General features: G+C 45.0%; 1 protein-coding gene across 3 annotated transcripts in view; it reads left to right on the forward strand.

Annotated features, from left to right (window-relative positions):
* Window positions 1-25,952, forward strand: part of LOC112217984 (1-phosphatidylinositol 4,5-bisphosphate phosphodiesterase beta-4-like) — a 153,886-nt gene extending 127,934 nt beyond the window's left edge. For 2 of the 3 annotated variants that reach the window (XM_042300900.1, XM_042300902.1), the window contains 16 exons: window positions 955-1,006; window positions 3,786-3,888; window positions 5,945-6,109; window positions 10,411-10,615; window positions 14,930-15,018; window positions 17,691-17,844; window positions 18,076-18,128; window positions 19,269-19,334; window positions 20,002-20,117; window positions 20,310-20,385; window positions 20,674-20,849; window positions 21,619-21,720; window positions 22,403-22,460; window positions 22,927-23,013; window positions 23,146-23,182; window positions 24,747-25,952. In XM_042300900.1, coding sequence (XP_042156834.1) covers window positions 955-1,006; window positions 3,786-3,888; window positions 5,945-6,109; window positions 10,411-10,615; window positions 14,930-15,018; window positions 17,691-17,844; window positions 18,076-18,128; window positions 19,269-19,334; window positions 20,002-20,117; window positions 20,310-20,385; window positions 20,674-20,849; window positions 21,619-21,720; window positions 22,403-22,460; window positions 22,927-23,013; window positions 23,146-23,182; window positions 24,747-24,832 — 1,625 coding nt within the window. In that variant the 3' untranslated portion in view covers window positions 24,833-25,952. The remainder of the gene's footprint in view (window positions 1-954; window positions 1,007-3,785; window positions 3,889-5,944; window positions 6,110-10,410; window positions 10,616-14,929; window positions 15,019-17,690; window positions 17,845-18,075; window positions 18,129-19,268; window positions 19,335-20,001; window positions 20,118-20,309; window positions 20,386-20,673; window positions 20,850-21,618; window positions 21,721-22,402; window positions 22,461-22,926; window positions 23,014-23,145; window positions 23,183-24,746) is intronic. The other variant, XM_042300901.1, reaches the window with a different exon arrangement.
* Window positions 25,953-27,310: the final 1,358 nt, after the last annotated feature.

A 27,310-nucleotide genomic window follows, 5' to 3' on the forward strand; every position in this document is an offset into this window, starting at 1 on the left:
ACATGCGACACACATACACACTAATAGATTCACATGACACGACACACACACACATACACTAATAGATTCACATGCGACACACACATACACTAATAGATTCACATGCGACACACACATACACTAATAGATTCACATGCGACACACACACACACTAATAGATTCACATGCGACACACATACACACTAATAGATTCACATGCGACACACATACAGACTACTTATTATGTGCTTCCTATTCATGATGAGTCATGTTACCCCCTACAGCACACATGCTCTCACAGACACTCTCTCTTCCTGTTTCTCTCTCTATATCTCTCTCTTCCTTTCTTTCTTTCTCTCTATCTCTCTCTCTCACTCTTCCTGTCAATTTCAATTTAAGGAGCTGTATTGCAATGGGAAACATGTGTTTACATTACCAAAGCAAGTGAAATAGACAATAAAAAACTAAACAGTAAACATGACACTCACATAATTTCCAAAAGGATAAAGGCATTTCAAATGTCATATTATGTTGTAACAGTGGCTCTCTCGCTCTCTTCATCTGTCACACACACACTGTGAACCCTGTAGTCAGCAGATGCTGCCCCATGTCTGAGGGTGATGGGGTTGGAACACATGTCTCTGTGAGTGGGCATGTGTAGGGCTGGAGGGGGTGAGGGTCGGGGGAAAGAGAGATAGAGGAGAAGATGTCAGTAAGGTGGATGATTCCCTTTTCTCTTCTCTCCCTCTGGGTTGAGCACAGCAACACTGCAGAATATGACTCTTGAATTTTTGAAGAAATCAACATGTCACAAATTAATTTAATCAACCAGAAAAATGTAATCTGTGTGTGTATGTCTATATCTGTTGGCATAATGTGTGTGTACGCTTCAAGAAGAGTGTGTGTGCATGTGACTGTGTGTGTGTCTATGATTTCCATTGTAATAACACCTATTCGGACTCTCTCTTGTCTCAGATCTGGCCATGCAGTTGAACCAGGGAAAGTATGAGTACAACGGATCCTGTGGGTTAGTGCTACTGCTCCTTTCTCTTCTCTCCATCCCCCTCCTTACATCCCTTTGTCTGCCCCTTCCTTTCCGAAAGCTCAACAATTAAAGCGTTTCACATCTCATAAGTGGTTGCCGGGGGGCTCACTCTGCCACTATCTCATTGATGGGGCTCCCCTCCTTTTATCATCTCTCTCTCCCGCTATCATGCGCTATCTCTCTCCTTTCTCTCTCTCTCCCCTATCTCTCCTTTCTCCCCCAATCTTCCTCTGTCCTGGGGCTTTCACTACTAAAGTCAGATAGTTCATATGGGAGGAGATCAGTAATGACAGTAACACCCCTACCTCCTAATGCTCTTCTAATGTGACTTTCACCCTTAACTAATGTCACACCCACACACACACACACACACACACACACACACACACACACACACACACACACACACACACACACACACACACACACATAGCCAGGTCTCTCCTAATGCACTTCTAATGTGACTTTCACCCTTAACTAATGTCACACACACACACACACACACACACACACAGGTCTCTCCTAATGCGTCTCCTGTCCTAACTCAGCTGGCACACACACAGGTCTCTCCTAATGTCTCCTGTCCTAACTCAGCTGGCACACACACAGGTCTCTCCTAATGCACCTCCTGTCCTAACTCAGCTGGCACACACACAGGTCTCTCCTAAGGTCTCCTGTCCTAACTCAGCTGTCCTAACTCAGCTGGCACACACACAGGTCTCTCCCTCCTGTCCTAACTCAGCTGGCACACACACAGGTCTCTCCTAATGCGTCTCCTGTCCTAACTCAGCTGGCACGCACACACACACACACTAATGCGTCTCCTGTCCTAACTCAGCTGGCACACACACAGGTCTCTCCTAATGCGTCTCCTGTCCTAACTCAGCTGGCACGCACACACACACACAGGTCTCTCCTAATGCGTCTCCTGTCCTAACTCAGCTGGCACACACACAGGTCTCTCCTAATGCGTCTCCTGTCCTAACTCAGCTGGCACACACACAGGTCTCTCCTAATGCGTTTCCTGTCCTAACTCAGCTGGCACGCACACAGGTCTCTCCTAATGCGCCTCCTGTCCTAACTCAGCACACACACACAGGTCTCTCCTAATGCACCTCCTGTCCTAACTCAGCTGGCACACACACAGGTCTCTCCTAATGCGTCTCCTGTCCTAACTCAGCTGGCACGCACACACACACACAGGTCTCTCCTAATGCGTTTCCTGTCCTAACTCAGCTGGCACACACACAGGTCTCTCCTAATGCGTCTCCTGTCCTAACTCAGCTGGCACGTCCTAACAGCTGGCACACACACAGGTCTCTCCTAACCTAACAGGTCTCTCCTAATGCGTCTCCTGTCCTAACTCAGCTGGCACACACACAGGTCTCTCCTAATGCGTCTCCTGTCCTAACTCAGCTGGCACGCACAGGTCTCTCTAATGCGTCTCCTGTCCTAACACACAGGTCTCTCCTAATGGTCTCCTGTCCACGTCTCCTGTCCTAACTCAGCTGGCACACACACAGGTCTCTCCTAATGCGTCTCCTGTCCTAACTCAGCTGGCACGCACACACACACACAGGTCTCTCCTAATGCGTCTCCTGTCCTAACTCAGCTGGCACACACAGGTCTCTCCTAATGCGTCTCCTGTCCTAACTCAGCTCAGTCTCTCCTAATGCGCCTCCTGTCCTAACTCAGCTGGCACACACACAGGTCTCTCCTAACACACAGGTCTCTCCTAATGCGTCTCCTGTCCTAACTCAGCTGGCACACACACAGGTCTCTCCTAATGCGCCTCCTGTCCTAACTCAGCTGGCACACACACAGGTCTCTCCTAATGGTCTCTGTCCTAAGCTGGAACACACACAGGTCTCTCCTAATGCGTTTCCTGGCACACACACAGGTCTCTCCTAATGCGTCTCCTGTCCTAACTCAGCTGGCACACACACAGGTCTCTCCTAATGCGTCTCCTGTCCTAACTCAGCTGGCACACACACACAGGTCTCTCCTAATGCGCCTCCTGTCCTAACTCAGCTGGCACACACACAGGTCTCTCCTAATGCGTCTCCTGTCCTAACTTAGCTGGAACACACACAGGGTAGAATCACAATCATTGTCATCATCATTTGGATTCAAGCTAATTTACTGTAACAGTGTGAGCAGGAATATAAATTATCTAGCACTAATTATGCTTTTTGTATTGATACCACCACCAATCCATTTATCTTGATATGGAAAATAGTTATGCACCATCTCTACAACACGATTTAGATGTAATTGTTAAAAGAGCTGAAAACACTGTATAACACATGTATAAACACTATACTAGCACATCACAGAACGTGTTTAGAGCGGCAAACAGCAGTAGAAACAATAACAAAACAAACTCCCCTGTTTCGGTACAAAGCTGAGGGATGGGGAGAAATATAACCACTCTCAAATTCACAGACACAGCTGTGGATGCAAGGACTGACCATCCATGATATGAAAATGATAGTTTTAACCAGGCTATACAGGGTTTGTTTAAATTTACTTTGTTTACAAACAATGGAGTAAAACAAGCTTATATTTTGGGTTCTGATGGAGTATGTCAGTTGAACTAAGCTCATGAGGCATTTATAAAAATCTTCAAAAATCAATGGGTAAATATCATTAATGTATAAGTCCAAAAATGGATGTAGCAACTGCAGATTCCCCCTTTAAACATAGAGTTAGATTTTTTGGGGGGCCCTACTGGGCCACCGTCCCTTCTTTCTCTTCCCAGGTATCTGTTGAAGCCAGACTTCATGCGTCGCTCAGACAGGATGTTTGACCCCTTCTCAGAGACACCTGTGGACGGGGTTATTGCTGCTACCTGCAGTGTACAGGTACGAGGTCAGGAGTTCAAAGTTCACAGCACAGAGAGGGAGATGGAGGTAGATGTTTTTTTTTGTAGTGTATCTGCATATGATCACCGTATTAATAAGAAACCAAGAGAGAAAAGCAATACAGTTGAAGTTGGAAGTTTACATACACTTAGGTTGGAGTCATTAAAACTCGTTTTTCAACCACTCCACACATTTCTTGTTAACAAACTATAGTTTTGGTAAGTCGGTTAGGACATCTACTTTGTGCATGATGCAAGTAATTTTTCTAACAATTGTTTACAAACAGGTTATTTCACTTATAATTCACTGTATCACAATTCCAGTGGGTCAGAAGTTTACATACACTAAGTTGACTGTGCCTTTAAACAGCTTGGAAAATTCCAGAAAATGATGTCATGGCTTTCGAAGCTTCTGATAGGCTAATTGACATCATTTGAGTCAATTGGAGGTGTAGCTGTGGATGTATTTCAAGGCCTACCTTCAAACTTAGTGCCTCTTTGCTTGACATCATGGGAAAATCAAAAGAAATCCGCCAAGACCTCAAAAATGTTTTTGTAGACCTCCGCAAGTCTGGTTCATCCTTGGGAGCAATTTCCAAACGCCTGAAGGTACCACGTTCATCTGTACAAACAATAGTACACAAGTATAAACACCATGGGACCACACAGCCGTCATACCGCTCAAGAAGGAGACAAGTTCTGTCTCCTAGAGATGAACGTACTTTGGTGAGAAAAGTTCAGATCAATCCCAGAACAACAGCAAAGGACCTTGTGAATATGTTGGAGGAAACAGGTACAAAAGTATCTATATCCACAGTAAAATGAGTCCTATATCGACATAACCTGAAAGGCTGCTCAGCAAGGAAAAGCCACTGCTTCAAACTCGCCATAAAAAAGCCAGACTACAGTTTGCAACTGCATATGGGGACAAAGATCGTACTTTTTGGAGAAATGTCCTCTGGTCTGATGAAACACAAATAGAACTGTTTGGCCATAATGACCATCATTATGTTTGGAGGAAAACGGGGGAGGCTTGCAAGCTGAAGAACACCATCCCAACCGTGAAGCACGGGGGTGGCAGAATCATGTTGTGGGGATGCTTTGCTGCAGGAGGGACAGGTGCACTTCACAAAATAGATGGTATCATGAGGATGGAAAATGATGTGGATATATTGAAGCAACATCTCAAGACATCAGTCAGGAAGTTAAAGCTTGGGCGCAAACGGGTCTTCCAAATGGACAATGACCCCAAACATACTTCCAAAGTTGTGGAAAAATGGCTTAAGGACAACAAAGTCAAGGTAATGGAGTGGCCATCACAAAGTCCTGACCTCAATCCTATAGAACATTTGTGGGCAGAACTGAAAAGGCGTGTGTGAGCAAGGAGGCCTACAAACCTGACTCAGACCAGCTCTGTCAGGCGGAATGGGCCAGAAATTCACCCAACTTATTGTGGGAAGCTTGTGGAAGGCTACCCGAAACATTTGAACCAAGTTAAACTATTTAAATGCAATGCTACCGAATACTAATTGAGTGTATGTAAACTTCTGACCCCCTGGGAATGTGATGAAAGAAATAAAAGCTGAAATAAATCATTCTCTCTACTATTATTCTGACATTCTTTCAATAAAGTGGTGATCCTAACTGACCTAAGACAATGATTTTTTTACTCTGATTAAATGTCAGGAATTGTGAAAAACTGATTTTAAATGTATTTGGCTATGGTGTATGTAAACTTCCGACTTCAACTGTACATGTGCTGAGAAGATGGGAAACCTGAAGCTCACTTGTGTGAAGTTTACTATTTTACAACTTAATGTTAGATGGTTCCTCACCCTGAAAGTAGTCTATAGGCCAGGACAGGATGTACATCTGTGGTCCAGTTTTCTTTAAACAGCCATTACAAACCTCAGCTAACTTTAGCCACCGCTAGCTAAAAATCCATGTCAGTGATGTGAGCATATTACAAAAAATGATGTCCAATCATTTGGCCATTTTCAAAAAAGTTGTATTATATTGTATTTAATTGTTGTTTGACTGGATGTGTATGTTCTCAGGTGTTTTCTGGTCAGTTCCTGTCTGATAAGAAGATTGGGACCTACGTAGAGGTGGACATGTATGGGTTGCCCACGGATACCATCCGCAAAGAGTTCCGCACCCGCATGGTGATGAACAACGGCCTGAACCCCGCCTACAACGAAGAACCTTTCGTCTTCAGGAAGGTACAGAGGAGAGGAGAGAGGGAGGGATGGAAGGAGGAGAGGACATAGATGTAGATGGGAGGGAGGAGGAGAGAGGGATGGGATAGTATATGATATGAAGGGAATAGGAGGAGATGGGAGTAGGAGAGAGGAATGGAAGAGCGGGAGAGGTATTAGACAGGAGAGACTGGAGAAATGGCTGAATGTAGAGAAGAAGACAGGAGAAGAAAATGTAGAAGGGGAGAACACTAGAAAGGTATAGGAAATGGAATAGAAAAGAATGGAAGGGAAATGGAACAGTTCATACAATGCTGCATTGGTTGTTTACTGGTAGGTATTGGAGTTTAACAGCTTAGGGAGTAGCAAAGGGAGGGAGGGGTGAGTTGGAGGGGATTGGGAGGGAATTGATGTCCCTGTGGTACTTAGAACTACTCAGTGTGTCTGCAGAGAAAGAGAGGAGAGGAGAGGAGAGGAGAGGAGAGGAGAGGAGAGGGAGAGGAGAGGAGAGGAGGGGAGAGGAGAGGAGAGGAGGAGAAGGCATAGAGGGAAGAGCTGAGAGGAGAGGAGAGGAGAGAAGGAGAGGAGAGGAGAGGGAGAGAGAGGAGAGGAGAGGGGAGAAGGCATGGAGGGAAGAGCGGAGAGGAGAGGGGGAGAAGGCATGGAGGGAAGAGCGGAGAGGAGAGGGGGAGAAGGCATGGAGGGAAGAGCGGAGAGGAGAGGGGGAGAAGGCATGGAGGGAAGAGCGGAGAGGAGAGGGAGAGAAGGCATTGGGGGAAGAGCGGAGAGGAGAGGGGGAGAAGGCATGGAGGGAAGAGCGGAGAGGAGAGGGGAAGAAGGCATGGAGGGAAGAGCGGAGAGGAGAGGAGAGGGGGAGAAGGCATAGAGGGAAGAGCAGAGAGGAGAGGAGAGGGGGAGAAGGCATAGAGGGAAGAGCGGAGAGGAGAGGGGGAGAAGGCATGGAGGGAAGAGAGAAAGGGGATAACTGATGTATAGCATGAGAGAGAGAAGGCAAGACAAAGAGAGAAAAAAGAGAGCAAATAGAGGAAGAGAAGATTAGAGACAGAATGGGGATGAGAGGAAGAGAAGATTAGAGACAGAATGGGGATGAGAGGAAGAGAAGAAAGGATTAGGTTGAAGGATAGAACCAGAGAGAAAGAGTACAATATCTGGAGATAGCGAAGAAACCAAGGGAGAATAAAGGAGAGGGGTAGAGTAGAAAGGTAGAAAATAAAAGGAGAGATGTGGAGAGGGGGAAGGACCTTGAGAACAAATAGAAAAAGAGGAGATGGGGGAGAGAGAATGGAAAGAGAAGGAGGGATGTGGGGCAGAGACTGGGTGTGTGTGGGGAGGGGGGGTGTGTGTGTGTGACTCCAGCTCCAACACACATCATCAGTCACAGCCTGCTGCCTCAGTGCTGCTGGACACGCGCACACACACACACACACACAGACACACACACACACACACACACACACACACTGACATCAGGAGGGCCATCTCACACTGTGCTGCTGGACACACACACAGACTGCCACACCGTGGCAGAAGACTGGCAGAGTTGCAAGTTGAACTTATACACAGACATTCACACATTTAGACATGCATGCATACACAGCTGTCTGGACTTCCATCGCACGTGCGGACACACACACAGACACACACACACACACACACACACACACACACACAGACACATACATACAGCTCCATTCCCTGGACACACAAACATACGTAATGCACACACGCACACACACACACACACACAAAGCTCCTCTCCCTGGATGTGTGAATGTGTGCTTGCTGATGAGTTAATGGTTCTGTAATGGCCTTGTATATGGGCTAATGTTCGAAACAGATAGTGGAGAGCCTAGCTACAGTCTATTATCATCACTGCTGGGTATATGCTACTGTCATCACTGCTGGGTATATGCTATTATCATCACTGCTGGGTATATGCTACTGTCATCACTGCTGTGTATATGCTACTGTCATCACTGCTGGGTATATGCTATTATCATCACTGCTGGGTATATGCTATTATCATCACTGCTGTGTATATGCTACTGTCATCACTGCTGGGTATATGCTACTGTCATCACTGCTGGGTATATGCTACTGTCATCACTGCGGTGTATATGCTACTGTCATCACTGCTGGGTATATGCTACTGTCATCACTGCTGGGTATATGCTATTATCATCACTGCTGGGTATATGCTACTGTCATCACTGCTGGGTATATGCTACTGTCATCACTGCTGGGTATATGCTACTGTCATCACTGCTGGGTATATGCTACTGTCATCACTGCTGTGTATATGCTACTGTCATCACTGCTGGGTATATGCTACTGTCATCACTGCTGGGTATATGCTACTGTCATCACTGCTGGGTATATGCTACTGTCATCACTGCTGGGTATATGCTACTGTCATCACTGCTGGGTATATGCTACTGTCATCACTGCTGGGTATATGCTATTATCATCACTGCTGTGTATATGCTACTGTCATCACTGCTGGGTATATGCTACTGTCATCACTGCTGTGTATATGCTATTATCATCACTGCTGGGTATATGCTATTATCATCACTGCTGGGTATATGCTACTGTCATCACTGCTGTGTATATGCTATTATCATCACTGCTGTGTATATGCTACTGTCATCACTGCTGGGTATATGTCATATGCTGGGTATATGCTGTCATCACTGCTGGGTATATGTATATGCTACTGTCATCACTGCTGTGTATATGCTACTGTCATCACTGCTGGGTATATGCTACTGTCATCACTGCTGGGTATATGCTATTATCATCACTGCTGGGTGTATATGCTACTGTCATCACTGCTGGGTATATGGTCATCACTGCTGGGTATATGCTATTATCATCACTGCTGGGTATATGCTACTGTCATCACTGCTGGGTATATGCTACTGTCATCACTGCTGGGTATATGCTATTATCATCACTGCTGGGTATATGCTACTGTCATCACTGCTGGGTATATGCTACTGTCATCACTGCTGGGTATATGCTATTATCATCACTGCTGGGTATATGCTACTGTCATCACTGCTGGGTATATGCTACTGTCATCACTGCTGGGTATATGCTATTATCATCACTGCTGGGTATATGCTACTGTCATCACTGCTGTGTATATGCTATTATCATCACTGCTGGGTATATGCTATTATCATCACTGCTGGGTATATGCTACTGTCATCACTGCTGGGTCATCATGCTATTATCATCACTGCTGGGTATATGCACTGTCATCACTGCTGGGTATATGCTACTGTCATCACTGCTGGGTATATGCTACTGTCATCACTGCTGGGTCATATGCGGTGTATATGCTATTATCATCACTGCTGGGTATATGCTACTGTCATCACTGCTGGTGTATATGCTACTGTCATCACTGCTGGGTATATGCTATTATCATCACTGCTGGGTATATGTCATACTGTCATCACTGCTGGGTATATGCTATTATCATCACTGCTGGGTATATGCTACTGTCATCACTGCTGGGTATATGCTACTGTCATCACTGCTGGGTATATGCTACTGTCATCACTGCTGGGTATATGCTACTGTCATCACTGCTGGGTATATGCTACTATCATCACTGCTGGGTATATGCTATCATCACTGCTGGGTATATGCTACTGTCATCACTGCTGGGTATATGCTACTGTCATCACTGCTGGGTATATGCTACTGTCATCACTGCTGGGTATATGCTACTGTCATCACTGCTGGGTATATGCTATTATCATCACTGCTGGGTATATGCTACTGTCATCACTGCTGGGTATATGCTACTGTCATCACTGCTGGGTATATGCTATTGTCATCACTGCTGGGTATATGCTATTATCATCACTGCTGGGTATATGCTACTATTGTCATCACTGCTGGGTATATGCTACTGTCATCACTGCTGGGTATATGCTACTGTCATCACTGCTGGGTATATGCTACTGTCATCACTGCTGGGCATATGCTACTGTCATCACTGCTGGGTATATGCTACTGTCATCACTGCTGGGTATATGCTATTATCATCACTGCTGTGTATATGCTACTGTCATCACTGCTGGGTATATGCTACTGTCATCACTGCTGTGTATATGCTACTGTCATCACTGCTCTGTGATAACATGTTCTACCTTACAAACTGACTCATTCTAGTGAAAAGGGTATGAATCTTAACTCTGTTTCCTATTTCTCTCTCTGTCTTTCGCTCTCATCCCTCTCTTTCTCTATCTTTCTCACTCTCTGTCCCTCCCTCCCTCTCTCTCTCACAGGTGATTCTGCCAGACCTGGCTGTGCTGCGTCTAGCTGTGTATGATGACAATAATAAGCTGATAGGTCAGAGGATTCTACCATTGGAGGGTCTACAGGCAGGATACAGACACATCTCTTTACGCAACGAAGGGAACAAGCCTCTGTCTTTACCCACCGTTTTCTGTAACATAGTACTTAAGACCTACGTACCCGAAGGCTTCGGAGGTGAGGAGACACACTGACACACCCACACACTCGCCACACACACTCGCTCCCTTGCAAATACACAGTTGTACTTTCTCTTCAGAATTGTAGGTTAGGGGCAGCAGAGGCCGTGTGTGTGTGTGTGTGTGTGTGTGTGTGTGTGTGTGTGTGTGTGTGTGTGTGTGTGTGTGTGAGAACCCCTATTGGTCTACAGATGTGTGCTACTGAACTCTACATTATTCACTCATAAACACTTGAGTTTGGAGACTAGGGTTGCAACATTTTGGGGAATGTTCGGAGGTGGAAACTTTCTGTGGGAATTAACGGGAATATATGGGAATTAACGAAAAAATATGCAAATTAATATTAATTTAAATGTAGATGTTTTTTGCATTGGATATGTTTACCATATCATACGGAGACAGACACATAAACCTTTTATCTCATCATAAGTAGACATAATTGCAAATGATTAAATCCTTCCAATATAAATTTTAAAAACAATTTAGTTACGAATTGAACTTTAATTAAATGAGTTGACTCTTCACATGGGATGATTTCACTGAACAACAAAATAAATGGAATATGGAAGGATCCCCAATGATACATCACATCACATCTGTAAAATGATAGTCTAGAAACTAAAGCTTTGGTTGTCTTCCTCTCAGGCTTCCATGTCTTCTCCCTGGGCCTCCTCAATGTCCACCTCTTGAACATCAGACTCTGAGGCCTCATCTTCACTGTCACTTTCCAACCTTGTTGAGGATGGCTCATTGTCAGGCTCTAAAAGCCTCAGATTTGCCTGAATGGCCACCAATTTTTCAACCCTTGTACTGGTCAGCCTGTTGCGTGCTTTGGTGTGTGTGTTCCCAAACCAGTTGCGCTCTGAGGCGGATGATGTTGGCGGGATTTAGAGGATGATGGAGGCAACAGGGGGAAGAGCCTCAGATCCACAGAGTCCCTTAAACCAGGTGGCTGATGAGATATGTTGACACGACTGCAATATTACATCTCTATCCCAAAGCCCTTGCTTGGAAGTGTACTTCGCCAGACTGCCAAGAACCTTGCCCTCATCCAGGCCACACTATAGGCCTTGTTGATCTCTGCACCAGATAGGATGCTCTTGCCAGCATACTTAGGGTCCAGCATGTATGCTGTGGCATGTATGGGCTTCAGGCAGAAGTCTTCACGCTTTTTGATGTATCTCAGAACTGCAGTTTCCTCTGCTTGGAGCAACAGTTAGTGGGCAGGGCACTACGGATTTCTTCTCTTACATCTGCAAGCAAAGTCTGAACATCAGACAGGATTTCATTGTCTCTCTCAATCAATGCAATGGCTACTGCTATAGCTTTCAGGAGTTTCAGGCTGCCCACCACTCTCTCCCAAAATACATCATCCAGGATTATCCTCTTGATGGGGCTATCCATATCAGCAGACTGTGATATGGCCATATCTTGGAGAGACTCCTTCCCCTCCAGGAGACTGTCAAACATGATGACAACACCACCCCAACAGGTGTTGCTGGGCAGCTTCAATGTGGTGCTCTTATTCTTCTCACTTTGCTTGGTGAGGTAGATTGCTGCTATAACTTGATGACCCTTCACATACCTAACCATTTCCTTGGCTCTCTTGTTGAGTGTATCCATTGTTTTCAGTGCCATGATGTCCTTGAGGAGCAGATTCAATACATGAGCAGCCCAGCCAATGGGTGTGATGTGAGGGTAGGACTCCACTTTAGACCAAGCAGCCTTCATGTTCACATTGTCTGTCACCAGTGCTAATACATTCTGTGGTCCAAGGTCATTGATGACTGCCTTCAGCTCATCTGCAATGTAGAGACCGGTGTGTCCTTTGTCCATTGTGTATGTACTCTTGTAGAATACTGGTTGAGGGGTGGAGATTATGTAGTTCATTATTCCTTGCCCACGAACATTCGACCACCCATCAGAGATTATTGCAATACAGTCTGCTTTGCTTGACCTTCACTTGAACTCTGCATCCAGCAAATGAGTAGATAAAGCATGTCTGGTTGGAGGGGTGTATGCTGGGCGGATAACATTCAGAAATCTCTTCCAATACACATTGCCTGTGAGCATCAGACGTGAACCAGTTGCATACACAGCTCGAGCAAGAGCATTTCTCTGACAACATTCCTCCGTGGAGTAAAAAAAAAAGCATCTGAATCCAGGAGGACCATGAGCTATCGATAAGGTGTCTGATTCATAATTTTCACTTGTGTCAGAGGTTGCTTGTTGTGAGCGCAGAAGGAACTTTTTGCACTTGACCAGATGATTCTGCATCTTTGTTGCGTTCTTCACATATGATTTGGCACAGTATTTGCAAATGTACACAGCTTGTCCTTCTACATTAGCTGCAGTGAAATGTCTCCACACATCAGATAGTGCCCGTGGCATTTTCCTCTAAAGATTAGAAAACAATTTGTTAAAAAAATAATAATTCTATGTACAGATGAATAGTTAAGCAGTTAAACCATTTAAAATGAAACATGTATGGAAACAGGTGAATTAACACTCCTCAGTTAGCAGGCTCAAGCAAGCTAAAACCCACACGGTAGCAAAAACTAACTAGCAAAAATTGTTAACAAGTTAGAAATTATTTAAACACACTTTGCTGTAGGCTACTATTTACTAGTTAACAAAAAATAATGTATGTCATTTAAAATATATTCACCTCACCCAGTATTGTAATCTAAACTTATCAGAAAGCATGTAGTCCTTGGCTCAGACAGTGTAGTAGTGTGGGCTCAATAGCATCTCATTAGTGTGCAAGATCTTGAGAATCAGCTGTACATGTAATGGAAGAATGCACTGTGCATGCAGAGGGTTGCAATTCCATTGAATTGGGGATAGTTTAACCAAAATATGCCACAAGACGTAGAATTGTCTTTTGTGTATCCCACAAAAAAGGTTCATTGTTATAAGCTAAGTTTTTTTGATGAATTTTAGCAAAATTCCTGGGCTTAACTGCCCTAGGAAAGATTTCGGAAATATTCTGGAAATGCATCTGAAAGTTTCCTACCCTTTGCAACCCTAGTGGAGACCTTATTAGTCTATACGGTGTGTGTGTGAAGAGCTGGGAACATGTGCTTGCGTTGTCCCTTTCTCAGCTGGTCTTTTGTCTTTCTCTTTCATACCACACACACACACACACACGTACACACACACGCACGCACACACACACACACACACACACACCGGCCAATTTACATATCCGTTCAATTAATTCATAGTAGATACTGAAGTGGATGCAGAAGGCTCTGGGGAGAGGGAAGGAGATGAGAGGGAGGACAGAAGAGGAGAGAAGAGAAGGAGGTGAATAGAGGAGAATTTGAAGAGAGGAGAGGTAGAGAAGAGAAGAAGAAAGAGGGAGATTAATTATTATATCTATTCATTTTTGTGGGTGCTTATATTTGTCCTATTTCACACATGAACACGTGTGTATTAATACGCATGTATGAATTGTAAATGTGTTTACATCCCACTCTCCCTGGGACACCCTCGGGGGAGTGGGTCATGGCCAGGTTCCGAAGAGGATGAGAAGAGACAGTTAACAAACTATCCCTTCTTCCTTCCGTCCCTCCGTTCAGGGTGTGCTGCCCTACAGTGTATTCTACATCAGAAGTAATGACACAGAGCAAATGAGGATGGTAGCAGAGCTAGTGTAATAGCCACTTATAGAGAGACACAGGCATGGAGATACACAACATATTTGACTAGTCCTTAAGCCAAGCCAAGGCAATCATTATGATGATAACCCATAAGCAGTGTTGAAAGTTTCAAATCCAAATAATGGGAGCATCATTCTCTGTCTTTTGCAGGAGGCTTTCATATTATCTACTCAAATATATACAGATGTAGGATTTTAATTTGATCACCCTGTTGCAGGAGAATTGCAATGCAGGAAATGTAGAACTTGTAGTGTATTTCAGATTTAAAGTATTTTTAATTTCCAATTTGAAATTTCAGACTTGATTTTTCCATATAAAATATTTATCAACTCATATAAAAAGTCCATGAATTATAATCTAGATAATAATTCATATTTCCTGTTGCTGCAGGGTTATTTTCCTACTGTGAGAAACTGGCTCAAATTAAGATCCTACATATGTACCTGCTTAATTTCATTCAACAGAATGTTGCCACTGCAGTAGAACGTTGTCATCTTTGCTTGTCTTTCTGTATAATGACTGTGTTTAGACTGCAAATAACGATGGAACCTCAAGTACATCAAATATGACAATACATTACATTGAAGTTCCAACACTCCATTCCCGTCCAGTTCAGTGTATTGATTCATCTCCTGTCTTCTCTCTAGCCATTGTGGACGCCCTGTCAGACCCCAAAAAGTTCCTGTCCATAGCAGAGAAAAGAGCGGACCAGATGAGAGCTCTGGGGATTGAAACGGTACATGTAACATACTGTATGTGTTGTAGCCAACTGGTCTATTGTGTGTTGTGTGTTGGAGAATTGGCATTCTCTCAACCAACTTCTCCTGGAATGGTTTTCCAACAGTCTTGAAGGAGTTCCCACATATGCTCAGCACTTGTTGGCTGCTTTTCCTTCACTTTGTGGCCCGACTCATCCCAAACCATCTCAATTTGGTTGAGGTCAGGGGATTGTGGAGGCCAGGTCATCTGATGTAGCACTCCATCACTCTCCGTCAAATAGCCCTTACACAGCCTGGAGGTGTGTTTTGGGTCATTGTCCTGTTGAAAAACAAACTATAGCCCCACTAAGCCTAAACCAGATAGAATGATGTATCGCTGCAGAATGCTGTGGTTGCCATGCTTGTTAAGTGTGCCAAGAATTCTAAATAAATCACAGACAGTGTCACCAGCAAAGCACCCCCACACCATAACACCTCCTCCTCCATGCTTTATGGTGGGAAATACACACAAGGAGATCATTCGTTCCACCACACCGCGTCTCACAAAGACACGGCGGTTGGAACCAAAAATCTCCAATTTGGACTCCAGACCAAAGGACAAATTTCCACCTGTCTAATGTCCTTTGCTCATGTTTCTTGGCCCAAGCAAATCTCTTCTTATTATTGGTGTCCTTTAGTAGTGGTTTCTTTGCAGCAATTAGATCATGAAGGCCTGTTTCACACAGTCTCCTCTGAACAATTGATGTTGAGAGATGTCTGTTACTTGAACTCTGTGAAGCATTTATCCTCTGCATGTCACGGCCTGAACTTAGAGAGCTGTTTTATTTCTCAATTTGGTTAGGTCAGAGTGTGATTTGGGGTGGGCATTCTATGTTGTTTGTTTCTATGTTTTGGCCGGGTATGGTTCTCAAACAGGGACAGCTGTCTATCGTTGTCTCTGATTGGGAATCATACTTAGGCAGCCTTTTTTTCTTTTGGTGGTTGTGGGTAGTTGTCTTCGTTAATGCATGTGTAGCCTTACGGAGTTAAACGTTTGTTTTGTTGGCAACATTGCAAAATAAATGAACATGTACACTCACCACGCTGCACCTTGGTCCTGACATTTCGACGAGCGTGACAGACCTACCCTACCCTTATGTGAAAACGTAATTGCCCCCTAAACCTAATAACTGGTTGTGCCACCGTCAGCAGCAACAACTGCAATCAAGCGTTTGTGATAACTGGCATTGAGTCTTTCACGTCGCTGTGGAGGAATTTTGTCCCACTCTTCTTTGCAGAATTGTTTTAATTCAGCCACATTGGAGGGTTTTCGAGCATGAACCGCCTTAAGGTCACGCCACAGCATCTCAATCGGATTCAAGTCCGGACTTTGACTAGGCCACTCCAAAACCTTTATTTAGTTTCTTTTAAGCCATTCAGAGGTGGACTTGCTGGTGTGTTTTGGATCATTGTCCTGCTGCAGAACCCAAGCGTGCTTCAGCTTGAGGTTCAGGAATTTTTGTTAGAGAGCAGAATTCATGGTTCCATCAATCACAGCAAGTCGTCCAGGTCCTGAAGCAGCAAAGCAGCCCCAGACCATCTCACTACCACCACCATATTTGACTGTTGGTATGATGTTCTGTTTCTGAAACTCTGTGTTACTTTTACCCCAGATATAATGTGACGCACACCTTCCAAAAGTTAAACTTTTGTCTCGTCAATCCACAGAATATTTCCCCTAAAGTCTTGGGGATCAGCAAGATGTTTTTTGCCAAAATTGAGAAGAGTGATTTCTTGATTCAACAGGCCTGGCAGTAATCAGGCCTGGGTGTGGCTAGTGAAATTGAACTCAGCTTTCCAAAAAATGTGATTAACCACAGTAAATTCATGATTTAACAAGGTGGGGGGGCAATTACTTTGTCACATAGGGCCATGAAGGTTTGGATAGCTTTTTTCCCTTAATAAATATAATTGTCACTTGAAAACTGCATTTTGTGTTTACTTGGCTTATCTTTGTGTAATAGTAAAATTTGTTTGATGATCTGAAACATTTAAGTGTGACAAATGTGCAGGAAAATAAGAAATCAGGTAGGGGCAAATAGTTTTTCACAGCACTGTATGTCCATGTAGGTAGGGGTAAAGGTGACGAGGCAATCAGGGTAGATAATAAACAGAGTAGCAGCAGCATATGTAGTGTGTGTGTTTTGTGGGTGTGTGTTTTGTGGGTGTGTGTTTTATGGGCGTGTGTTTTGTGGGTGTGTGTTTTATGGGTGTGAGGGTATGTAGTGTGTGTGTGGTTGTGTTGTTCTCATCACAGTATAGGATAAGGTTGAAGATGAGTTGCTTTGGCTACTCGTTTAGTAGTCTTAGTAGCTATCTACACTCTTAGAAAAAAAGATTCCAAAATGGTTCTTCGGCTGTCCTTTTTGGTTCTAGGTAGAACCATTTTGGGTTCTTCAAAGAGTTCTCCTATGGTGACAGCTTAAGAACTGTTTTAGGTTCTAAATACAATTTTTTTTTTGTCCCTGAGTAATAAATTGTGCTTTGGGATGGGTAGGAGAAAAACAAAAATCACTGTCCCTCCATCTTTATGGAAATGCAGTAATGATTGAAAAGTGCGTGAGAAAGATTTCTGTCCATAGACCTGAAACGCCCTCCTGTCTTCCTGTCTCTCTTTCTCTGTCTTTCTCTCTTCTCTCCCTCTCTCCAGAGCGACATAGCAGATGTGCCAAATGAGAGTTCGAAGAACGACAAGAAAGGGAAGGTAAACGCCAACGTGAAGACCAACTTGACGCCACAGATCAGCTCAGACCCGGCTCAGTCTTCTACTTCTGCCCAGAACAACACCACTGACACCAAGAAGGGTACGACACACACTCACACACACTAACACACACAGACCAGCTCAGACCCGGCTCAGTCTTCTACTTCTGCCCAGAACAACACCACTGACACCAAGAAGGGTACGACACACACACACTCACACACACTCACACACACAGACCAGTTCAGAGCTGGTCTAGACCTCTACAGTACATCACACACCTCACTCACATTGACACAATTGAGCTGTTTTTCCATTTCTGTCTTTGTAGATATAAATGCACTGGTGCCTCATGTGAATATTGATGACTTGAAACAGATGAAGGTGAGGCATAGGTTACCGTTACCCTGATTGTTACTACTGGCCCCTAATATCTGACCCCTACCACCTATATCCTGCTGATACTACTGACCCCTAATATCTGACCCCTACCACCTATATCCTGCTGACCCCTGATATCTGACCCCTACCACCTATATCCTGCTGATACTGCTGACCCCTGATATCTGACCCCTACCACCTATATCCTGCTCATACCACTGACCCCTAATATCTGACCCCTACCATCTATATACTGCTGACCCCTGATATCTAACCCTTACCACCTATATCCTGCTGATACTGCTGACCCCTGATATCTGACCCCTACCACCTATATCCTGCTGATACAGCTGACCCCTAATATCTGACCCCTACCATCTATATACTGCTGACCCCTGATATCTGACCCCTACCACCTATATCCTGCTGATACCACTGACCCCTAATATCTGACCCCTACCATCTATATACTGCTGACCCCCTGATATCTGATATCTAACCCTTACCACCTATATCCTGCTGATACTGCTGACCCCTGATATCTGACCCCTACCACCTATATCCTGCTGATACAGCTGACCCCTGATATCTGACCCCTACCATCTACCACCTATATCCTGCTGATACAGCTGACCCCTGATATCTGACCCCTACCATCTCTATCCTGCTGATACTGCTGACCCCTGATATCTGACCCCTACCACCTATATCCTGACCCCTACCACCTATATCCTGCTGATTCAGCTGACCCCTGATATCTGACCCCTACCATCTATATACTGCTGACCCCTGATATCTGACCCCTACCACCTATATCCTGCTGATTCAGCTGACCCCTGATATTTGACCCCTACCATCTAGTTTACTCCTAACTAGAACCTTAACAGTTCCCCTATTCCCTATTATAGCTTTATTATCTGGTAAATGTATTCACCAACATCATAAAACATGATCATGTTTTTATATAATTTGTTTATTTATCAGTATCAATAATATTTAACATCAGTCAGATGTTTCCTGTAGCACAAACAGAGGGTTGGTGCAGCACTGACATTCCTCAAACAGGCTTTGTCTAGTGTCTTTGAGCTTGCTGTCCTTCGTGAATTAAATCTGTTTTCAGTAATCTGTCTTTCCTCTCGCCAGACGTACCTTAAACTGATTAAAAAGCAGCAGAAAGAGCTGAACTTTTTAAAGAAGAAACACGCAAAGGTGGGTTGATGTTTTAGACTGCTCGTACAGGTCCCAGAGCTGACACAGTACAGATCATTCATCCTGATGTCCACACACTGGAGGTCTCTCCTTTCATCATTCAGTGTTGTCTGAGCCCCACACACACACACACAAACACACACACACACTCTTGAGTGCATCCTGTAACCTAAGGTGTTTGTCTTTGATCTCACCAGAGAGTGGACAGACAGAAATTAGACTTGCTAAGATGACCCCCCCCCACCACACACCACACACACACACACACACACACACATGCATACACGCAAGCACACGGACACACACACTCACAGTAGCTAGACTTCAGTCACTAACACCATATCCTTATGAAATCCCTTCTTACGTAACAACCTGTTTGTATACTAAAGAGAGGATCTCTTGTAGGGTTGACCATAGTAACCTCCTGCTCTCTTTCCCTGTTGCATAACAGTTATGACAGTCAGCCAGATGTGTCCACTAGCCAGGGGTTGAACCATTTCCACTCATGTTTTGTTAGTGTAAGTTCTCAGCTATATGGTCTGGCTGTAATGGTAAATGACTTGTTTAGGACCAAGCTATCTTAAGCTGTCTCTATCTCTGCAATAGTATCTCACTGTAAAGCAGTTGTGACTTGGTATCCTCAGTAATATGTTGTGTTCTGTTTCAGGACCGCACCATCATGCAGAAGTGCCACTGCACCCAGGTGGACAAGATGATTTCTCAGCACGACAAGGAGAAGCTGACACAGGACAAACTGCTGGAGAAGGCCATCAAGAAACGAGGGTAAATATCAGGACATGTAGATCATTCATTCAAGCAAATAGTCAATCAATCAATTATGACATGTTGAAATAAACATTCAACATGAACATGTATTATCGTATACCTGGCATCTGGACACAGCCATTGGGTGTATAAAATGAATGTTCGTCCTGTCTCCACCTAGCTAAGAAATACCTTTCTGTCGCCCCACAGAGAAAACAACTGCCTGGAGTTGAAGAAGGAGACTGAGAGTAATGTGGAGAAACTGAACACTGACCACAAAGCTAAGGTAACCTTCAGTTCACAGTCACCGCCCCTCTGTCATCAGAAGGAGATAGATTGTCTTTGTCAAACTGAATTCTAAGAGTAGAAACGGGGACTCCTGCAGTTGAATAGCATTACAGCAGCTCAGCACATTAAGGAGTGGTTAGTGATGATATAGTGTTTGATGTTTAAGTGTGTAGTGTGTATGCTGTGCCCTTCAGGTGAAGAACAACAAATCTCAGCACACTAATGAGTGGTCTGAGATGATATACAGTTTAGTGTAGTGTAATATTGTGTATCCTGTGCCCTTCAGGTGAAGGACATTACAGCCCAGCACACTAAGGAGTGGTCAGAGATGATCAACTCCCACAGCAGTGTAGAGCAGGATATGAAGGACATCCACGTGGTCCAGCAGTGTGAACAGCTCAAGAAACTACTGAGTGGAGTCCAGGAACAACAGACTCTTTCGCTCAAATTGATTCACGAACGGTGAGAGAGAGAGAGATGCACACACATACATTAGGTCAGGGCTCTCTAACCCTGTTCCTGGAGAGATACCCTCCTTTACGTTTTCACCTAGGTTGGGCCAAGCTGGAGGGTAGTGCTCCAGAAAAGCTACAGGAGAGTAGCTCTCCAGAAAAGCTACAGGAGGGTAGCTCTCCAGAAAAGCTACAGGAGGGTAGCTCTCCAGAAAAGCTACAGGAGGGCAGCTCTCCAGAAAAGCTACAGGAGGGTAGCTCTCCAGAAAAGCTACAGGAGGGCAGCTCTCCAGAAAAGCTACAGGAGGGTAGCTCTCCAGAAAAGCTACAGGAGGGTAGCTCTCCAGAAAAGCTACAGGAGGGTAGCTCTCCAGAAAAGCCATGGGAGGGTTGGAGAGCCATGGAGTAGGGTTGGAGAGCCATGGAGTAGGGTTGGAGAGCCATGGAGTAGGGTTGGAGAGCCATGGAGTAGGGTTGGAGAGCCATGGAGTAGGGTTGGAGAGCCATGGAGTAGGGTTGGAGAGCCATGGAGTAGACCCTACAGCTCAAACTTAAAGAGGAACTGACAAAACAGCTGACCATACAGCTCAAACTGAAAATCCAGAGTTATTCCTTGGGACATGATGTGTACTATAGTTCTGATGTCTCTGAATGAGGTCCCTAGGACAACAGATACAGTCTAACCATCTTGGCTACTGTGAGCTGTGGGTTTGTCCTGCCAGGTATATGTGACTTGATGAGGTTTCTTACCAGGCTGTTTTTTTGTCCCCTCCCCTCAGGCAGAGCAAGGAGATGCGGGCCAACCAGGCCAAGACCTCCATGGAGAACAGCAAGGCCATCAGCCAGGACAAGACCATCAAAAACAAGGCAGAGAGGGAGAGGTGGGTCACACTGCCCCGCTCGCTAATCACCAACTGACTTTGACTGCATGGAGAACATGGGTTATGTCAGGATGTATATACCCTGAGTATATCAAATATTAGGAATACTTTCCATGACAAAGACTGACCAGGTGAGTCCAGGTGAAAGCTATGATCCCTTATTGATGTCACTTGTTAAATCCACTTCAATTAGTGTAGATGAAGGGGAGGAGACAGGTTACAGAAGGATTTTTAAGCCTTGAGAGAATTTAGACATGGATAGTGTGTGTGCTATTCAGAGGATGAATGGGCAAGACAAAATATTCAAGTGCCAGGCACACCGGTTTGTTTCAAGAACCGCAACGCTGCTGAGTTTTTCACGTTACATAGTTCCCAGTGAATTACGAGTGGTCCACCACCCAAAGGACATCCATCCAACTTGTCACAACTGTGGGAAGCATTGGTGTCAACATGGGCCAGCATCCCTGTGGAACGCTTTCGACACCTTGTAGAGTCCATGCCCCGACAAATTGAGGCTGTTCTGAGGGCAGAATGGGGGGGTGTACCTCAATACGAGAAAGGTGTTGTTAATGTTTGGTGTACTCGGTGTAGACTACAGTATTTAGGTCCCCTATGAACTCCCCTTAAACTGTGTCTGTACTCGTATAATCTTAGAATCTCTTCCTTCTCGTTCTCTTCACAGGAGAGTTAGAGAGTTGAACAGCAGCAACACCAAAAAGTTCCTGGAAGAAAGGAAAAGGGTTGGTGTTCTATCTTCTACTAATTCTAGTGCTGTGACGCTATTGAGGTGAATCAACTAGCGCCTTAGCCTTGAAATGGTTTGCTTAGCTGATACATTCGGTGTTAAATTAAATGACTATTTCTCCTCCCTCCATATTTCTCCTCTCTCTTTCTCCTCCATATTTCTCCTCCCTCCATCTTTCTCCCCTCTCTTTCTCCCCTCTCTTTCTCCTCCATATTTCTCCTCCCTCCATCTTTCTCCCCTCTTTCTTTCTCCTCCATATTTCTCCTCCCTCCATCTTTCTCCCTCTCTTTCTCCTCCATATTTCTCCTCCCTCCATCTTTCTCCCCTCTTTCTCCTCCATATTTCTCCTCCCTCCATCTTTCTCCCCTCTCTTTCTCCTCCATATTTCTCCTCCCTCCATCTTTCTCCCCTCTCTTTCTCCTCCATATTTCTCCTCCCTCTATCCCTTGCTCCATCGCTAGTTGGCTATGAAGCACCAGAAGGAGATGGAGACGCTGGAGAAGTCTCAGAAAGAACAGCTAGAGAAACTGGACAAGTTCAATGAGCAGGTAGCTAACCGCGGATCAAGGATCAGATTACCACACAAACCATAGCTGTATTGTTTGTCATCATTTTTCACAGCCAGTACATACATGTATGTTCTTTCTCATCCCTATGATTTGCTTGTTTTTGCACCACAGCTTTTGAAATCACATCATGCCAGTAAACAGTGTCAAGGTAGGTGCTTCCATCCAAGACTTTGTTATGAAACCACATGGAAACCTTTTAATATACAGCACTCAGGGTGTCAGCAGTCAGTCCTGTCTACATGAGTCATCGATCATTATGATGAGTCATAGGAGTATTACAGGGACCCAGGAGACCCTCTACTGCTGTTTCACTGAGAGTCTTCCTGACAGTATGCTGCAACACTGGGACAGGGCGGAGGAGTTAGTTTGGGCTGGCATAGTTTAGGTAGTTGTACTGTTACTGTAGTTTAAATAAATAAATGGCTGTACTGATGCAGTAGAATTATGCCTCTGGTGGAAGTGTGTTTGGATTCTTGTGTGGAAGTGTGTTTGGATTCTTGTGTAGGGAGGTGTGTGGGGTGTGTAGGGAGGTTCTTTCTTGTGTAGGGAGGTGTGTGGGGATTCTTGTGTAGGGAGGTGTGTGGGGATTCTTGTGTAGGGAGGTGTGTGGGGATTCTTGTGTAGGGAGGTGTGTGGGGATTCTTGTGTAGGGAGGTGTGTGGGGTGTGTAGGGAGGTGTGTGGGGATTCTTGTGTAGGGAGGTGTGTGGGGATTCTTGTGTAGGGAGGTGTGTGGGGATTCTTGTGTAGGGAGGTGTGTGGGGATTCTTGTAGGGAGGTGTGTGGGGATTCTTGTGTAGGGATTCTTGGTGTGTGTGGGGATTCTTGTGTAGGGAGGTGTGTGGGGATTCTTGTGTAGGGAGGTGTGTGGGGATTCTTGTGTAGGGAGGTGTGTGGGGATTCTTGTGTAGGGAGGTGTGTGTGTAGGGAGGTGGGATTCTTGTGTAGGGAGGTGTGTGGGGAGGGAGGTGTGTGGGGGTAGGGAGGTGTGTGGGGATTCTTGTGTAGGGGTGTGTGTGGGGATTCTTCTGGATTCTTGTGTAGGGAGGTGTGGGGATTCTTGTGTGTGGGATTCTTGCGTAGGGAGGTGTGTGGGGATTCTGTGTAGGGAGGTGTGTGTGGATTCTTGTGTAGGGAGGTGGTGGGGATTCTTGTGTAGGTGTGTGGGGATTCTTCTTGTGTAGGGAGGTGTGTGGGGATTCTGTGTAGGGAGGTGTGTGTGGATTCTTGCGTAGGGAGGTGTGTGGGATTCTTGCGTAGGGAGGTGTGTGGATTCTTGTGTAGGGAGTGTGTGTGGATTCTTGCGTAGGGAGGTTGTGGGGATTGCGTGGGGATTCTTGTGTAGGGAGGTGTGTGTGGATTGTGGGAGGATTCTTGCGTAGGGAGGTGTGTGGGGATTCTTGTGTAGGGAGGTGTGTGGGGATTCTTCTGTGGGGAGGGAGGGAGGTGTGTGGGGATTCTTGTGTAGGGAGGTGTGTGTGGAGGTGTGTGGGGATTCTTCGTAGGGAGGTGTGTGTGGATTCTTGTGTAGGGAGGTGTGTGTGGATTCTTGTGTAGGGAGGTGTGTGTGGATTCTTGTGTAGGGAGGTGTGTGTGGATTCTTGCGTAGGGAGGTGTGTGTGGATTCTTGCGTAGGGAGGTGTGTGTGGATTCTTGTGTAGGGAGGTGTGTGTGTACCGTTTGTGTAACAGTGTGGTTGTTGGTTCCCTCTAGGCCAAAGACATCCAGCAGATGGTGAAGCTGGAGGAGGAGATGGACCGCAGACCAGCCACAGTGGTTTAACCACTCCCACCAACTGAGACACACACACATATACACTGCCCAGACCAGCCACATTAGTTTAACCACTTCCACCAACTGAGACAGACACACACACACTCTGCCCAGACCAGCCACAGTGGTCTGAACACCCCCACCAACACCTAAGACACACACAAACACCCACACAGGCACCGAATGCTCCCTCAAACAACTGTCGCAGAGACCCAGAAACACTCACACACCCCACTACACACACCCCACTCACACACCACACTACACACACCCCACTACACACACCCCACTACACACACCCCCTAGATCCCCCGTTTCATTTCCTCACCTTGCAATATTGTCATAGCTCATATCCTCTATCCCTCTAAATCTCCCTCAGCAATGAACCACACCCACACACAGTCAGTCCCCCCCTCCAACTCCCCTGTGCTGTGGAGCCATTGGTGCAGACCGGTGATTGACAGTAAGATGAGCGAATGCTGTTTGAAGGTGGGTGGGACATCCAAAACATTGAGAGACACATCCCACCTTCACCGTTCCATTTCTCCACCACTCTACTACACCCGGATCTGCTTTTTATAATCCTCCATCCATCTTTTTAATCTGTTTTTAATGGAAGCAATGTTTGCAGATATCAATAGTCACTGTACACATACACAAAGACACTGATACACACAATCGTTATCACGTCTGTTCTTTCGGTTGTCATGACGGCTTAAATCATGTTTTCTGTTCAAAGTCTTGTAATACTTTTATTTTGTATTTTTAATGGTACCAGGTATCAATAACAGGACCAGAATATGGAGGGGGAAAATACGGATGTATTAGTTATACATTTTATGTCAGCACAAAATATGTAAATAATGCTGTATGCTACACAAGAGTTGAAGTAATGTCCTGAGCACTTTATATGTGGTAGGCATAATGTGGTAGGCTATCATAACCCAAGTGATAGATTTCTCTGTTTTGATGTGAATGTAAACTGAAAAAGGACAAAACGTCAGATGAGCGCTGTTCGGAGAAAACTAAGCCCAACGTCAGGTAGTCCTAAACACTGCAGCTTGTCCTTCACGCATAGTTTTGTTTTATCAAGGGATATCTACGAATTTTTCTCAACTAAAAAAATATACAAAAGGCTAAACCAGAGACTGATTTTGATTCTTTCACACCGACAGAAGTGTATATAGGGAGTGTGGATGTGTAGACCAGTGTTCTTTCACTGGCCTGTCTTGTATGACACTGTGTTAGATTCAGAAATAACCAGTTAATGTATTGTATGTGTCAAATGGCATAAAGAGGACAATCATTATTATTATTTTTATTTTTTTAAATTTAACATTCATTTTGACATGGAGATATATATTTATATACAGTGCATTTGGAAAGTATTCAGGCCCCCTTCCCTTTTTCCACATTGTTACGTTACAGCGTTATTCTAAAATGGATTAAATAAAAAATAACAAAGCAAAATAATCTTATTTAAGTATTCAGACCCTTTGCTATGACACTTGAAATTGATCTCAGGTGCATCTTGTTTCCATTGATCATCCTTGAGACGTTTCTACAACTTGATTGGAGACCACCTGTGGTAAATTCAATTGATTGGACATGATTTGGAAAGGCACGCACCTGTCTATATAAGGTCCCACAGTTGACAGGGCATGTCAGAGTGAAAACCAAGCCATGAGGTTCAAGGAATTGTCCGTAGAGCTCCAAGACAGGATTGTGTCGAGGCACAGATCTGGGGAAGGGTACCAAAACATGTCTGCAGCATTGAAGGTCCCAAAGAACACAGTGGCCTCCATCATCAGCATCATCCATCAGCACTCCACCAATCAGGCCTTTATGGTAGAGATGCCAGGCGGAAGCCACTCCTCAGTAAAAGGCACATAACAGCCCACTTGGAGTTTGCCAAAAGGCACCTAAAGGACTCTCAGACCATGAGAAGCAAGATTCTCTGGTCTGATGAAACCAAGATTGAACTATTTGGCCTGAATGCCAAGCGTCACCACTGTAGAAAATCTGGCACCATCCCTACTGTGAAGCATGGTGGTGGCAGCATCATGCTGTGGGGATGTTTTTCAGCAGCAGGGACTGGGAGACTAGCCAGGATTGAGGGAAAGATGAACGGAGCAAAGTACAGAGAGATTCTTGATGAAAACATGCTCCAGGGGACACAGGACCTCAGGCTGGGGTAAAGGTTCACCTTCCAACAGGACAAAACCCCTAAGCACACAGCCAAGACAACGCAGGAAGTCTCTGAATGTACTTGAGTGGCCCAGCCAGAGCCCGGACTTGAACCCGATTGAACATCTCTGGAGAGACCTGAAAATAGCTGTGCAGCGATGCTCCCCATCCAACCTGACATAGCTTAAGAGGATCTGCAGAGAAGAATGTGAGAAATTACCCAAATACAGGTGTGCCAACCTTGTAGCGTCATACCCAAGAAGCCTCGAGGCTGTAATCGCTGCCGAAGGTGATTCAACAAAGTACTGAGTAAATGG

This window comes from Oncorhynchus tshawytscha, linkage group LG18 (assembly GCF_018296145.1).
Source record: "Oncorhynchus tshawytscha isolate Ot180627B linkage group LG18, Otsh_v2.0, whole genome shotgun sequence".
Taxonomy (NCBI): domain Eukaryota; kingdom Metazoa; phylum Chordata; class Actinopteri; order Salmoniformes; family Salmonidae; genus Oncorhynchus; species Oncorhynchus tshawytscha.